General features: G+C 47.6%; 1 protein-coding gene across 3 annotated transcripts in view; it reads left to right on the top strand.

Annotated features, from left to right (window-relative positions):
• WBP1L (WW domain binding protein 1 like) overlaps positions 1–16,611 on the top strand; it is a 71,586-nt gene that overhangs the window by 43,559 nt on the left and 11,416 nt on the right. For all 3 annotated transcript variants that reach the window (XM_002718584.5, XM_051823543.2, XM_051823544.2), the window contains exon 2: positions 12,722–12,824. In XM_002718584.5, coding sequence (XP_002718630.3) covers positions 12,722–12,824 — 103 coding nt within the window. The remainder of the gene's footprint in view (positions 1–12,721; positions 12,825–16,611) is intronic.

Raw genomic sequence — 16,611 nt, 5'->3', positions numbered from 1 at the left:
GAAAGCAGTAGAGGATGACTCAAGTCCTTGGGCCCCTGCACCCATGTGGGAGACCTGGGAGATGCTCCTGGCTTCAGATCAGCACAGCTCTGGCCATTGCTACCATCTGGGAAGTGAACTAGTGAATGGAAGCGCTCGCTCGCTCTCGCTCTCTCTCTTCCTCCCTTCCTCCCTCCCTCCCTCCCTCCCTCCCTCCCTCTCTCCCTCTCTCCCTCTCTCTGCCTCTGCCTCTCTGTAACTCTGCCTTTCAAATAAAATAATTCCTTAAAAATAAATAAATAAACTGCATCTGCATCCCATATCAGAATGTTTTTGATTCCTGGTTCTCTCTCTCTCTCTCTCTGCTATACAGACCCTGGGAGGCAGCAGGTGATGGCTCAAGTAGTTGGGTCCCTGCCACCCACATGGGAGACTCAGATTGGATTCCCAGCTGCTGGCTCCAACTGTGGTCCAGCCCTGGCCATTGTGGGCATTTGGGGAGTAAACTGGCAGTGTGAGCTCTTTGTATCTTTCTGTCTTTCTGCCTCTCTAATTAAAAAAGAAAAAGAAGGGGCGAGATACAAAATGTCAGTTGCTGCCAGTAGATCCTGCATTTTTTTAAATTATTGCCTTTTTTTTTTTAAGATTTGTTTATTTTATTTCAAAGTCAGAGTTACACAGAAAGAGAAGGAGAGATATATAGAGAGAGGTCTTCCATGCGATGGTTCACTCCCCAATTGGCCGCAATGGCTGGAGCTGTGCTGATCCAAAGCCAGGAGCCAGGAGCTTCTTCTGGGTCTTCCACGCGGGTACAGGGCCCCAAGGACTTGGGCCATCTTCGGCTTTCCCAGGTCACATCAGAGAGCTGGATCAGAAGTAGAGCTTCCGGGTCTCAAACTGATGCCCATATGGGATGCCGGCGCCTCAGGCCAAGGTGTTAACCCATTGCATCGGCTCCTACATTTTTTTTTTTTTTTTTTTTTAATTTGAAAGGCAGAGTTATAGAGAGAGGTGAGACAGAGACAGAGAGGTCTTCCATTCACTGGTTCAGCCCCCAAAATGGATGCAATGACCAGGGCTGGGCCAGGCCGAAACCAGGAGCTTCCGGGTCTCCCAGGTGGGTGCAAGGGCCCAAGGACTTGGGCCATCCTCTTCTGCTTTCCCAGGAGCACCAGCAGAGAGCTAGATAGGAAGTGGAGCAGTTGGGACTTGAACTGGTGCCCATATGGGATGCTGGCGTTGCAGGCCAGGGCTTTAACCCCCTGAGCCACAGCACTGACCCCAGGTTCTACATTCTTAACAGATTTTTATTTTGGATCTGTGGACCCAAATAAAACACGGCTCTATTTTGTTGGCATTTGCTATCTAACTGTATACATTGTTGTTTGGAAGCAAATTCACTTATTTGTAAGCTACCCTGGTTTGTTCTGATTTACTGTAGTGCCCTTTGTTTTCTTGGAGAATATCAGTTGTGTCAGGAAGCACTCATGGGGGTCTCAGGGACTCCCCCTTAGTAGAGCACACTGCCGGAACCTCTAGAAGCAGCAGCCACCTCTTGTGGTTGTAGGCGTTTCTCAAGTGCTTTTGCCTTACTCTGCAGCTAGAGCAGGGGACTGGGCATTTCTGAGCCAGAGCTGGGATCCGGAGCTCGCGAAGGGTCACATCTGACAGATGAGGTTGAATCTTATCAGATAAGATTTACTGGCTTTGTTAGGGAAACCTGCCATCTAGCTAGGCTTTTTGTTCTTTTGGAAAAGTACTGAACTCAGCCAAACAGCATAAAAGCTAATTCTTAATATCCTGGTGTATAACAGGCAGTCTTGTTAATGTCTTAGCACTGGCTTGCCCTTTGTCAGAATGGGTGAAACTGAACTCTTTTTTTTTTTTTTTTTTTTTTTAATTTTTGAGAGAGTGGACAGTGAGAGAGAGAGAGAGAAAGGTCTTCCTTTGCCGTTGGTTCACCCTCCAATGGCCGCCGCGGCCGGCGTGCTGTGGCTGGCGCACCGCGCTGATCTGAAGCCAGGAGCCAGGTGCTTCTCCTGGTCTCCCATGGGGTGCAGGGCCCAAGCACTTGGGCCATCCTCCACTGCACTTCTGGACCATAGCAGAGAGCTGGCCTGGAAGAGGAGCAACCGGGACAGAACCCGGCGCCCTGACCGGGACTAGAACTTGGTATGCCGGCGCCGCAAGGCGGAGGATTAGCCTATTGAGCCACGGTGCTGGCCGAAATTGAACTCTTTTAGCTATTAAAGCTGAAGGAGTAATTGTCAGTATGGTATATATTGTGAAGAATGTAAAAGTAGTATAGGACAATCTCATCCCATCAAATAAGGGACATTAGACTAACACATTGGAGGCAGGAGGCTAGCATTCTTGCTGGTCACTCCTCGTCCTGAATATAGTTTTATTTGTCCACAACTCTTCCATAACCTCCTTATACCCAATTCAGCTCTTTGAATAACCTTAAAAACTATTAGTGTTGGGGAGAATGTGATCCTGACTGCCTGAGTATATCAGTTTTATAAATAAATACATGAAGCTTTAGAGAATATTTTTTCCTGACCACTACGTAGGTCCTTATCTGAGGACCTGGACCTGAAAGTGCTGCATTTTCAGAACTTGAAGATTCTGTCTAGGCTAGGACAAAGATAGCTGATTGTAAATTAAAGTTGCTTTACTCTCCTCATTTAGGCATTTCAAATTTGTCTCATTTATGAAGACTTATCCTTTGCTTACAGAGCATTACCAAAAACAACTGTTCCCTAATAAATGTTTAGTGCCATTCCTGGTTCAAGAATAAAAGTAAAGTTTATTTATTTAATTTTTTAAGATTTATTTATTGGGGGGGCAGTGCTGTGACATAGTGGGTAAAGCCACCACCTGCGGCACTGGCATCCCATTTGGTGCTGGTTCAAATCCCAGCTGCTCCACTTCCAACCCAGCTCCCTTCTAGTGCACCTGAAAAGCAATGGAGGATGGCCCAAGTACTTGGGCCCCTGTATCCACATGGGAGTCCCAGAAGAAGCTTCTGGTTCCTGGCTTCAGCTAGGCCCAGCTCCAGATGTTGTAGCTATTTGAAGAGTAAACCAGTGATTGAAAGATTCTACTCCCCCTTCCTCTCTCTCCCCCTTTCTTCTTCTTCTCTCTCTCTCTCTCATTCCTTCTTTCTCTGTAACTCTGCCTTCCAAATAAAATAAATAAATCTTCTTTTTAAAAGGCAGAGATACAGAGAGAGGAGGAGAGACAGAGAAAGAGAGATCTTTCATCCACTAGTTTCATTCCCCAAGCGGCCAAAACAGCCAGGACAAGCCAGGCCAAAGCTAGGAGCCTGGAACTCCATCCAGGTTTCCCACATTGGTGGCAGAGGCTCAGACACTTGGGCCTTCTTCTGCTGCTTTCCCAGGCACATTAGCAGGGTGCTGGATTAGAAGTGGAGCAGCTGGGACAAGCCAGAGCCCAGATGGGATGCCAGCATTACAGATGGCAGCTTAACCCATTGCACCAGAATGCCAGCCCCAGAAGTTTATTTATTTTTTAGTTACTCTGCATTAGCAATCACATAGGTGGAGCAAAAAAAAAAAAAAAAAAAAAAGCCCAAGTTGAAAAATAAATATGGGAATTACAGAAATCTTTTTATTAAAATCTGCACCACAGCTTAAGGGAAAAGTTAACTCAAGCCGATAATGGATTTACAGATTCTATTTTAATGCGAATCCCTGTTCTCAGCTGCACACACTTCTTGAGGTTCCTGGAGCACACCAAGCTTGTCCCTGTCTCGGTGTCTTTGCAGGCGCCTGATGTGCCCTCTGTCTGGAGCGCGGTTCCCAAAGATCTGCCCTGAGGGGCTCAGCTCCAATGCTGTCTTCTCAGAGAGGCCTTTCCTGATCACCCATCTGAAGTCCTGTGTCTCCCGCTTGCCCCTTGTGGGGTTTTATTGTTCTTGTGGTGCTTATTACTATCTAATTTCTGATTTCATTTGTAATTGTCAGTCTTCCCTACTAGAACATTAAGTAAGATCTTTTTGTTGTTTTGCCAAGAACCTAGGATGAGTTTTTTATTCTTACTTAATCTGTTCTGGAAATTTTTCAGTTAAACCTCTTTTTTTATAGAAAACTTTTATTTAATAAATATAAATTTCGAAAGTACAACTTTTGGATTATAGCGGTTCTTCCCCCCATAACCACCCTCCCACCTGCAAACCATCCTGTCTCCTACTCCTTATCCCATCCCATTCTCATTAAGATTGATTTTTAATTATCTTCATATACATTCAGTTACCTCTAAAAAAAAAAAAAGTTTGTTTACTTATTTATTTATTTGAAAGGCAAAATGACAGAAAGAAAGAGATCTTCCAACTTCTGGTTTACTCCCTAAATGGCCAAAATGACTACTGCTGGTCCAGGCAGAGGTCAGGACCTTGGACCTCCATCGGGGTCTCCCACGTGGATGGCAGTGTCTCAAGTACTTGGACCATCTTCTGTTGCCTTCCCAGGCACATTAGTAGGGAACTGGATCAGAAACAAGCAGTTGGGATTCAAAGAAGCATTGCAATATGGGAAGCTCAACCTAGCGGCTTAACCTGCTGTACCACACCGCCAGTCCTCAGTTACCTCTTTAAGTATTGCCTATCTTCCATTCTCTTCTTTCCTTCAGGGCTTCTTTCTCATTTCCCATGCCTGTTTTATTTTTTTCTCTGTTTTTGAAAAATTTTTGACTATTTTTTATTCCTTTAAAAGGTAGAGAGAGAGAACTTCCATCTGCTGGTTCACTCCCCAGATGCCTGCAGTATCTGGGGCTAGACCAGGCCAAAGTCAGGAGCCTGGAACTCAGTCCAGCTCTCCAAAGTGGATCCCAAGTATCAAGCCATCACCTACTGCCTCCTAGGGTGCCCATTAGCCAGAAGCCGAAATTAAAAGTGGAGCCAGGACTCCAACCTAGGTACTTCCTAGGATGGGTACAACCATCCCAAACAGCATCTTAACCACTACAACAAACACCAGCCCCCATGTTTTCTCTTAATTGATAGAAGCATTTTACTGGAAAATTTCCTCAGATCTGTCAATCAGTTTACTAATTCCTTCTCTATAACTTGAATTAATCTTATGTAACCCATTTGTTGAGTTTTTAATCTCAGTAACTACTTTTCTACAACTTTTATTTTTACTTTTCTACCAAATTTACCTGGTCACTATCTCTTTTTTAGAAGTATTCTTTTTTCAGGTTTTTAATTTCTTTTTTCTTAAGTTTTATATTTATTTGAAAGAGTTACAGAGGCAGAAGGAGATGTCTTCCATCTGCTGGTTCACTTCCCAAATGGCTGTAGCGATTGGGGCTGGGTGAGGCCAAAGTCAGGAGCTTAGAACTCTATCTGGGTCTCCCCCATAGGTGCAGCAGCCCAAGGACTTGGGCCATCCTCCACTGCTTTCCCAGGCACATTAGCAGGGAGCTGGATTAGAAGTGGAGCAGCTGGGACTTGAACTGGTACCAAATGGGTTGCCAGTGTTGCAGGCAGCAGCTTAACCCGCTGCACTTCCACATTGGCTCCACCTACTTTATTTTTTATGTTAATCATTTGAAATATGCTTATATCTTATAGTTTATATATGATTATTAAAAATGTTAGGAGTTCTCATCCTGATATCTGTTGAATTTCCTGTTGGTTTTGATTTTAAAATGTATATATTTGAAAGGCAGAGTTACAGGGAGGGAGAGATGAGACAGAGAACTTCCATCCTCTGGTTCACTCCCCAGAAGGCCCTAATGGCTGGAGGTGGGTCATGCTGAAACCAGGGACCTGATCTCCCAAGCACTTGAGCCATCTTCTGTTGGTTTCTCAGGTGCATTAGCATGGAGTTGTATTGAAAGTAGAGCAGCTGAGACTTGACACTCAAACCAGCGGATGCCTGGGATCCACTGTGCGGTGGGTGGCAGGGGCCCAAGGCGAGCTTGAACCATCTTCTGCTGCTTTTCCAGGCCATTAGCAGGGAACTGGATAAGAAGTGGAGCAGCCAGGACTGGAATTGGTGCCCATATGGGATGACAGTGTTGCCGGCGGTGGCTTTGCACCCGCTGTGCCACAACACTGACCCCCACAATTTTTTTTTCTACTCTGTTATTTCCCTTTGAGGGTCTCAACTTTATACTGAGACTTGGTTCCAATCCTGTTTCAGATGGACCCAGAATGGACAAACTACCCCACTTTATGGGGCAACTGAGAAGGCCTGAGCTCATTCCCTAATGTGGTTTTCTAGTTCTCCCTGTCATTTTTGGTTGATGGGCATTTTCCTTGCAAGCTCAACTATGTAATTAAGAGGATATTGTTATATAGCCAATAATTCTAGTGATTTTTTTTTTTTTTAAATTTTTGATAGGCAGAGTGGACAGTGAGAGAGAGAGACAGAGAGAGAAAGGTCTTCCTTTTGCCGTTGGTTCACCCTCCAATGGCCGCCACTGCAGCCGGCGCACCGCGCTGATCCGATGGCAGGAGCCAGGATCCAGGTGCTTTTCCTGGTCTCCCATGGGGTGCAGGGCCCAAGCACCTGGGCCATCCTCCACTGCACTCCCTGGCCATAGCAGAGAGCTGGCCTGGAAGAGGGGCAACCGGGACAGAATCCGGCGCCCCGACCGGGACTAGAACCCGGTGTGCCGGCGCCGCAAGGTGGAGGATTAGCCTATTGAGCCACGGCGCCGGCCCTCTAGTGATTTTTTTTTATGTTATGGAAGATTTTTTAAAGTTACCTACCCAGCTGTATTGCCAGAAGCAGAAACACTCCTCTCCTCCTCCCAGAAACCTCTTGCTCATTGCTGTAGCTGTCCCATGCTGACAGTTGCCTGGCTCATGGTGGGGGTCAGTAGGTGTGTGTGGAGAGATCTAAGGAGCCTAACATTCCCATAAGGTATTGGTTCTTCTCCCTGCAGAGGAAGCCAGTGGTGGTGCTCCATATTCATTCACGTCAAGACAGTCAAGGTAGTTGGCATCCTGTGCTTCAGCTTCCTGTGAAGGACTTTGGTTTCCTATTTTTCACTCTTAAACTTTAAAACTCTAGTGTTTTCCTAAGGACATGAAGATGAGGGGCCATTAGCCAGTTGCTAGCATAGTTTTCCAGCCCCATAAATTGACAAATTAAAACCATGCCTGGGGAACCATTACTGCCCAGTGTCTCTTTTTATGCTGGCACTTAGAAAGTTCATGCACTGATTAAATTGACCTTTACAGTGGCTCTGCTAAGAATAGCAACTACAAGATGTGGAAACTGTTAAGGGAAATGTTGTTAGTCTCACAGTTTATGCCACCACCAAAGAGATAATTTTTTGCATATGTACAAAAGGCATAGTGTTCATCCTTTTTCCTTGTAAAAATGTTCTTTCCAGTTCGATGTTGGTCTTAATTTTTGTTTTCTTTGTTGCCTGTGCTTTATTTATTTATTTGAAGAATTTATTTATTTATTTATTTGAAAGGCAGAGTTACAGAGAGGCAGAGGCAGAGAGAGAGAGAGAGAGAGAGCGAGCGAGAGAGAGCGCTTCTATCTGATGGTTCACTCCTCAGATAGCCGTAATGGCCTTAGCTGTGCCGATTCAAAGCCAGCAGCCAGGAGCTTCTTCTGGGTCTCCCACAGGGGTGCAGGGCCCAAGCACTTGGGCCATCTTCTATTGCTTTCCCAGGCCATAGCAGAGAGCTGGATCAGATGTAGAGCAGCTAGGACTGGCGCCTAAGAGGATGCTAGCACTGCAGGCAGCAGCTTTATCCGCTACACCACAGCATTGGCCCCATTCCTGTGCTTTTTGTTTGGTGATCATGTGTGCCACACCAGGACAGAAGGCGTGTGCCTGTAACAACCAAGGATGCTAGTCATCACTAGTCATCCTTAAGGCCAGAGGCCTCTACTAAGGGTGCTCATTATTCACACAAAATTCCTTTTTTTTTTTTTTAATTTATTTGAGATGGGGGGGGGTGGGGAGGGGAAAGAGAAAGAGAGGTAGAGAAACTATCAAGGTAGTCATTCCCCAAATGCCTGCAACAGCCTCTACCGAAGGTTGAAGCCTGAAGCTAGGAACTTAATCCAAATCTCATTTGTGGGTAGCAGGAACCCAATTACTTGAGCCATCACTGCTGCCTCTCAGGATATTAAGATTAGTAGGAAGCTAGAATCAGGAGCAGGGCCAGGTATTGAACCCAGGCACTTAGATATGGGACACAGGTATCCAATGCCTTTAGCTGCCAGGCCAAATGCTTGTCCCCAAAGTTCCTTTTTAACAAGTTCTGTAGCTCTGGCTATTTTTTTTTTTTTTGTTAAGTCATGGAATTTTGTGCAAATGAAGACATTGACTGGAAGAAGGTATATTTAAATGTAGATCTGATCTTGTCAACTCCCTGCACAGTCTGGTTCCACCCTCACCACATATACATACCCTCCCCTCCCTGCTGACTTAACTCCCATCCTATTTCTTCAGCTGTTTCCTTTTTTTTTTTTTTTTTTAAAGTTTTAAGCTTTTTATTCAATGAGAGAAATGCATGGAGAGTGAGGGGCCTCTGAAAGAAAGGGAAATCTGGATTCATACCGAGCAGCAGGAGCCAGCCACGTGGAGGAGCATGTAGGCCAGAGATGGGGCGGGTGGCCCAAAGGCCACGCACCCGAAGGCTGCAAGTGGGTCGAGGGAAAAAGGACTGGGCCCACCCTGTCCCAAGCCTTTAATCCACTTCCAAAGGGGAGTGGTTCATTACCCTGATTGGCAGGTGGGTACACAGGTGTGTCAGGTAGGGGCGTGAGGTCACACAGGGGCGTGGTGAAGAGGTGGCCTGCCAGCTCACAACCTAGTCAACTGTTTCCTTCTAGCCAAAGAGCTTCACTGGTACCATTTTCTCCACCTGGAATGTTCTCCCCACCCCTCTTCTGGTTACCAACTTCCCAGCCATCTGGTAGCTTTGGGATGATGCCTGAGACATAGCAAGTGCTTGGCACACATGAGCTGTTCTTCACCTTGACTCTCCTTGCCTACATGGAGGTCCTATGGTCATCATTTTCTAGCAGCGTGGTGCCTATTCTGGCTATGAGAGGGGATGGGAAATTAGCTCTTCTCCTTAGGGAGACCATGATTTGTTCTCTTATCATACTCTGAATAAAGGGGAAGTGGAAGGGATATTTACTATTCACTGTTTGGCACTTTGCCTGAACAACATAATATGTGCAATGGGCTGAAGATGCTTAGAAGAAAAGCATAGGTTGGGCTGGCACTGTGGCATAGTCAGCTAAGTCTGCATCTGCAGTGCCAGCATCCCCTGGTTCATGTCCCAGCTGCTCCTCTTCGGATCCAGCTCTCTGCTTATGGCCTGGGAAAGCAACACAAGATGGCCCAAGTGCTTGGGCCCCTGCACCTGTGTTGTGTGGGAGACCTGTGGGAAGCTCCTGGCTTCTGGCATCAGATTGGCCCAGCTCCAGCCGTTGCAGCCATTTGAGGAGTGAACCAATGAGTGGAAGATCTTTCTGTCTCTTCTTCTCTGTAACTCTGTGTCTCAAATAAATAAATAAAAAAATTTTTTTTAAAGCATAGGGTAATCATAAAGGATGCAAAGCACTTTCCCTATTTGACCTTTCCATTGTGTTCTCTGGTTTCCTCTTCTGTTCTCCTTCATGGTCTGGGTCAGACACACTGAACATTATTGTTCTGAAATAGTTCTAAATGAAGGCACCAGTGCTGTTTGGATGATCTTTCGTGCCCTCCAATTTTGGTTCACAAAATAATGTTGATAGTAGGAGCTCAGAAAAATTAGGGAATTTACCTAGGACACAAAGTTAATAAGCCTAGTGTAAGAGCTGGGCTTTGAACCCAAATCTAGCTGACTCTTTAAAAAAAAAAAATATTTACTTTCTTATTTGACAGGCAGAGTTACAGACAGAAAGGGTGAGAGAGAAAGGTCTTCCATCCACTGGTTCACTCCCTAAATGGGCACAACAGCCAGAGCTGGGCAGATCCAAAGCCTGGAGCCTGGAGCCAGGAGCTTCTTGCAGGTCTCCTACATGGGTGCAGGGGCCCAAGCACTTGGGCCATCTTCTACTGCTTTCCCAGGCCATAAGCAGAGAGCTGAATCGGAAGAGGAGTAGCCAGGACTAGAACCAGCGTCCAAATGGGATGCTGGGGCTGCAGGCGGAGGCTTAATCCACAGTGCCACAGGGCAGGCCCCCCAGTGACTCCGCTCAGGACTCACTATACTTAAGTGATTTGGAGGTCTTTGAAAGTCCTCGGAGTGATCCACGATTTGACTCCTTATACAAAGAACAGTGGAAAAGCACCAGGAAGTGTTTACACAGCATCACAGTGTTTTTGTTGGTTTTTTGAGTGAGAGGCCATACAGACTCATGAGCTCTTGCCAAGACTTGAGGCTGCTGTGTCTGAGATGGGATGGAGGAGTAGGTAGGATAATACTGCCTTGGAGTTGAAGGGGATGCTAGAAATTGTCTTAAGCAGCCTCAGGACCACTGAGTAACATGTCCGAAGTCCCATTCCTTGATAGTAGCAGAGCTGCAGCTAAACTCACCACTCCTGGATTTACCTCTTGTCCCAGCAGGTCTCTCTGGAGGAGCTCACCTCACACATTTCACCATCCCCCAAATTGCTTTCTGCTTCTTCCGCACTAAAGGCCCATGAGCCAACTCTTTCCTTCTCCCCGAGACAGAAAATGGCAGTTAGTGTAACCAAGACCATGCCAGGCGCCTCAGGACTCTGTATTTGTAGGAAAGAGGGAGGGGCACAGGGCATTAGCATATGGGGTTCAAACAGGCAGATTAAATGATGCAGCTGCCATTGTTCTTCCCTGGCAAGTGGAGGCATTCTCTGTTCTGTACGGTGGGGTCTGTTTATGCCAGGCCGCTGCGTCAGGGCACAGAAGAGTCGAGAGAAAAGCTGACACCGGTCCCTGATGCGGATGCCCCTTGTTTTGATTCAAAACACGTTCCATCCCATGCCTCACTCAGGACCAGTTGGCTGCCCTGTGCTCAGAGCCTGGGCCTCATGTGGTGCATTTTGCTGAAGCAGAGGTGTCACTGGAGTCTTCATGCGCCGGGACGTGGACAGTACAGCCTCTTTTAGAAACCATGTGGACACTTTGAACCATGCTCTTGCAAGCTGGTGCCAGAAGAACGGCATTTGCAGGGCCTGGTAGACTCGGGAGAAGGTTTTTGATGTCCATATGAAGGGAGTGTTTTACTCTGAAATAAGAGAAGGTTGTATTCTAGCAAAAGCAGCAAGCACGCATCTGTTTTCCCTGTGTGCCATCAGAGGAGGCGACGGCTGCACAGCCACCCACCGCTCAGTGTCTCATTTTACTTGTGGTGGGCGTGGGAAGGTTAAGACAGGAAGAACACTTTTTGCAATACTGTGAAACCTTCCTTATTACAGTTTATGTATGCCTTTTTCTGTGTTTCCTAAACTCCTCTGTCCCAGGGTGAGAGACTTTGAAAGACCAAGAAGCACCTGAGGACACGTGGTGGAAAGTTGGGCTCAGCAGGGGATCTAGCTTTCAGCTGTGCCCTTTCTGCAGGTGCCTTTCCTCTTGCTGCCCAGCCTCTAGCCCTGTAGACAGTACTTTGTTTATACCGTTGGCCAAGCAGACAGTTTAGCAAAGCCAGGCCCAGAGAGAGGAACTTACCATGTGACTCAAGTTTCCACTGGCAGCCGTCCGCCCGGATGTGCACTGTGGGCAGGGTCAGCCTGAGTGGTAGCAAATACAATACTGTGGTTTGAGTTTCTCTGCCGAGCAGGGTTTTCTTCTTAACTCTGAGTTTCCTGAAGATAGAGACAATGTCTTATTCATCTTTGTATTCCTTGTGTCCAACACAATGCTTGGCATAAAGACAGCACCTGGTGTATGATTGTGTCAGTAATTTAGAATAAAGAAATATTGAAAGAGCAGGTGGCTTATGTTTCATCAGATGCATAACAGCCCAGAGGGCATGTTAGGCTGAGGTTAAGGTTGCCTGGTAGGGTATTTCAAATGTGAAATATAGATAGAAAAAGCAAGTTCACCTTCATCAGGCCATTAGTGCTGCGAATAGAATTTGGCAACTGCTAGGTGGTTACTCAGCAGTGCCATTTATGTAGCTGTCCCGATAAGGGACAGTACACATCTAGGATCCAGTCAGGATTCTTAGGAGATTATCATTTGATAAGCAGAGTGATAAAGGAAATTGAAATTAGGCTGGGCCACCTGCTTACATGGTCCCTTTTCTGAAGAATGAGGAATTTTAGTAGCGGATTTTTTAGTAGCGGATCCTGATTAATTTACACTGTGAACTAATCTTGGAGATCAAATGTTTTAAAGGAAGAATGGAATGATCCGACTAGATGCTAATCCTGGAGTACATGCCCCATTAATTATTCTGGGAAGTTTCACAGAAAAGCCGGTGTTACTTAAAACATACTGCTAATTACAGGAGAGTTGTCACCTTCCTGCCAGCTAGCCCCAGAACACAGTGCCATGATGGAACTGAGGCAGCCCTTTCCTGTCCTGTATGAGGACTGCTCGGCTCGTCCCTGGCTGCCTCTGTGTGCCGAGCCCCCTCCCCACTCTCATAAACCACATTTCTTTCCTAAATTCTGCTGTTGTCTTGTTCTTTTTCACTTTTTTATGTTAATGGAATCAGCAGTGCTACAGACTGTTCGAGGGTGGGTAGGTGGAGGGAGAGGAGAAGAAAAGTCAAAGTCCAGAGCTGCAGTCTCATTTGCTGCTGTGCTTTTTGACTTTTAGGATAAGGAAGCCTGTGTGGGCACCAACAATCAGAGCTACATCTGTGACACAGGACACTGCTGTGGACAGTCCCAGTGCTGCAACTACTACTATGAACTCTGGTGTAAGTCTTCGCCCAGGGGGTTCTTGGTATCCCAGGGTCCAGGTTATTGCCTGTGCCTGGCAGGGAGCCAAGGACTGGCCAGCCTGTTCCTGATTTTCTTGAGGGCAGTGTTATAGGGTCCCCGAGTGAAGAAGAGTTCTGGTGCGCTCTGAAGCCTGGGGGTATGGGCTGAGCCTCTTCAGAGGCCTTGGTTGCCACCTCCTGCCCTCTCCATCGCGTGATAATCAGGTGATAGCAACCTAGATCCCTCCTCCGGCCAGCCCAGCACAGGTCTGGCGGCTTCACGAGGAGAGGTTACTGCAGTCGTGTCGCTTGCATGCCGGCCGAGCTCTAGAGGCCAGCGTGCCTGTGAGAACCTGTGAGAACCTGTGAGAACCATGTGGTACTGATTCTGAGGACCACTCTTAAAGCAACAGTCTTTGCCTCGGTCCCTGGAGAAAAGTAAGTCTTGAGTTTTGTTTCTTCCTCATTTCCCAAACTGAAGCATCTGGAGGCGTCGCCAGTGCATGTAACCTGTTCCTGTCCCCTCAGTACCATGAGGAGACGGTCCTCGTCTTGCCGCTGGCCTTGCTTGAGACCAGGACCACTTGCATCTCCCAGAGTGGCGCAGTGGTAGTGACATTGTAGTGGCTCTCTGAGAGTGACCAGGGTCGCTGTAGCTAACAGGCTTTCTCCTGTGATCCGGGAGCTCAGCTGGAACCGTGTCAGATGCTTGACAAGCAGTGGGAGGATGAGGGTGTCCTTTGGACAGAGGGGCCCCAGGTGACCACTGCAGACTGTTTCCCCAGATCATTCTCAGCCCCCGTCATTGCCTCCATTGGGAACCAGAGGTGGGGCTGGCTTGCCCACCTATGCAGCACCCCCATCACCCCTGCCAAATATTTCCACCTTTCTCATCTCCCCACTCCCCGCACCACAGCTAGGATCAGGACGCAGCCAGGACTGTTGTCCTGTCAGGAAAGGAAATCAGACCCTTGGCTGAGGATTGTCTCTCTGAACTGCAGTCAGAGCTTGTAGCCGGCAAGAGGGGGTCCTCCGGGCGGGACCTCTCCCCCACCCTCACTTTTCCCTCTCCATGCAGAAGGGGAAGGGCACTGGGCCTCCTTGTAGATGAGCAGTGGCAGAGGGCACAGAATCGTTGCTATTTTAGAAGGGGTGGGGCTGAGAAAGTTACTGAAAACACCAAGTGCTGAGCAGGTGGATGGTAGATGGGCTGTGTTTAAATGTTTTAAAATGCAGACAACCAGAGGGTTCAAATGTTCCCTCCCACACTTGTTACAACTCAAGTCGAAGCTGAGGCCACAGAGCTGCAGTTTGTTTTTCTGGGGTCCTGCCCAGGCTGCATCAGTTCCAGAAAGGAACAGAGCTGCTGATGGCACCATCTCAGATTGACAGAGCCTGCTGGGCTGTCACAGAGCAGGATCAGTAGCCATCAGAATTGGGTCATCAGGGGTGGGGTGGCAGGGACAGAGAGACCCAGATGGCAAAGAGGTAGCCTAGGAAGCAGGTGCTTCACCCAGCGGCTTAAAGTTAGGGGAAGAGCTGCATGACTGGCTAATTATCTCTCCAGTTAAGATGTGGGGGAGGGACCAGCATTGGGGCGTAATAGATTAAGCCACCACCTGGAGTGCTGGCATCCCATATGGGCACTGGTTCGAGTCCTGGCTGCTCCACTTCTGATCCAGCTCCCTGCTAATGCTCCTGGGAAGGCAGCAGAAGATGGCCCAAGTCCTTGTACCCCTACACCCACATTGGAGACTCAGATGAAATTCCTGGCTCTGGCCTAGCTCAGACCTGGAGCAAACCAGTGGGTGGAAGATCTCTCTCTGTGTGTCTATCTCTCTTACTATAACTCTTCCTTTTATTTAAATTGATTTATTTAAATAAATAAATTTAAAAAGGGGTGGGGGGTGGATAGGGGAGTGAAGGGAATAAAGCCAGACAGAGAGCAGTGTCTGGACTAGGAGAAAAAGACACATTCTCCAGTCTGGCACATGCTTTCCAAGTTCTGGAGGGGCAGAGCCTGTAGCAAAACATTAGTCTCATGTGCACCCTGCAGCCATGCCCAGTGTAGATTCTGGCACTCTCAGAACTCCTGGTTTTCCTCCCTGATGTGTAGGAGTGAGGGTCAGTGTTGGAATGAGCCCTCGAAGTTCACATCAAAACAAAAAAAGCACGTTTTGTTACCTTACGCCTTCTTCCCTCTAATTGTGCCTCTTCACTTTGTCTGAAATGTGAAAATTACTGGCTTTTCTTCAGTGTCCCACCCACCTTGCTTTGGAAGGAAAAGACTGCAGCCAGGAAGTCCTGGGCAGGGTTCTGCTCAGAGGGTGCCTCTGTGACGGTGCTTGCCTCCAGGCAAGACTTCAAGGGGAAAATGCCGTTTTTACCAACCCTTTCACCTCTAAGCTGCCAAGTTTTCCAGTGCGCTGAAGACTAACATACACATACTGTACCCGGCCACTCGTGCACACACAGACCTGAACTTCGGCCAGCAGCCTTTCCCCCGTATCTCTGGTGTGCGTGAGACAGGAACTAAGGTTCTGTTTTCCTAGTGCCGTGGTTGAGGCCATAAGGACCTGGTGATTGTTATTGTCTCCATACATTTTTATGGTGCTTGTATTTTAATTCATGATCATTTATTTATTCATCAAACCCTTATTCCCATGATCTTCAACTTCAGTGAACATCAGAATTTCCTGGAGGGTGTTTGGCATTGTGGCACAGCACATTAGGCTGCCACTTGAGATACCAGCATCCCATATTGGAGTGCTGGTTCCAGTCCTGATTGCTCTGCTTATCATGCAACTTCCTACTAATTAAGGCAGCAGAAGATGGCCCAAGGTTGCCTACAGGAGAGACCAAGGTGGAGTTCTGGCTTCTTGGGCCTGGCCCAGGCCTGGCTGTTGTAGTCTTCTGGGGAGAGAACCAGCAGGTGGAAGTTCTCTCTCAACTCTGTCTGTCCTTCTCTGTCATTCTGCCTTTCAAATAAATCCTTTTTCTTGGAAATAAAAATTAAAAGGATTTTCTAGAAAAACAGATTTCTGGGCTCTGCTCTTATAGTTTTGTGGTTGTGGTGTTTTTTTTTTTTGTTTTTTTTGTTTTTTTTTTTTTTTTGACAGGCAGAGTAGACAGCAAGACAGAGAGAGAGAGAGAGAAAGGTCTTCCTTTGCCGTTGGTTCACCCTCCAATGGCCGCCGCGGCCAGCGCACCCTGCTGATCCAATGGCAGGAGTCAGGTGCTTCTCCTGGTCTCCCATGGGGTGCAGGGCCCAAGTACTTGGGCCATCCTCCACTGCACTCCCTGGCCACAGCAGAGAGCTGGCCTGGAAGAGGGGCAACCAGGACAGGATCCGGCGCCCCGACCAGGACTAGAACCTGGTGTGCCGGCGCCGCAAGGCGGAGGATTAGCCTAGTGAGCCACGGCGCCGGCCTATAGTTCTTGATTCAGCAGATGTGAGGTGGACCTGAGAATCTACAGTCCTGACAAGTTTCTGGTTGGTACTGTGGCCTCTTCTGTGCTGGAGACTGAGGGGGTGGTGGGAACGACAGACACAGTTCTTGCCATCAAATAGGTACTCTGGCAGAGAGGAGATAAGCCAAGATGTCTTAACAGTGATGTGTGTGTCGGGGGTGGCAAAGGAGAATGTGTGTGCCACGATTGCTGTGGGTGTTCAAAGGGAGAGTTTGCTTTGACTGAATGGAATTCGGGAGGGCTGCATGGGTGAGGTGACACTTGGAATGAGCTTTAAAGGGTGCAGAGGATTCACACATGTGGAGAAAGATAG

Source organism: Oryctolagus cuniculus, chromosome 15 (assembly GCF_964237555.1).
Source record: "Oryctolagus cuniculus chromosome 15, mOryCun1.1, whole genome shotgun sequence".
Classification (NCBI taxonomy): domain Eukaryota; kingdom Metazoa; phylum Chordata; class Mammalia; order Lagomorpha; family Leporidae; genus Oryctolagus; species Oryctolagus cuniculus.
The sequence above is the reverse complement of the archived record's forward strand: the minus strand, read 5'-3'. Positions and strand labels throughout refer to the sequence as shown.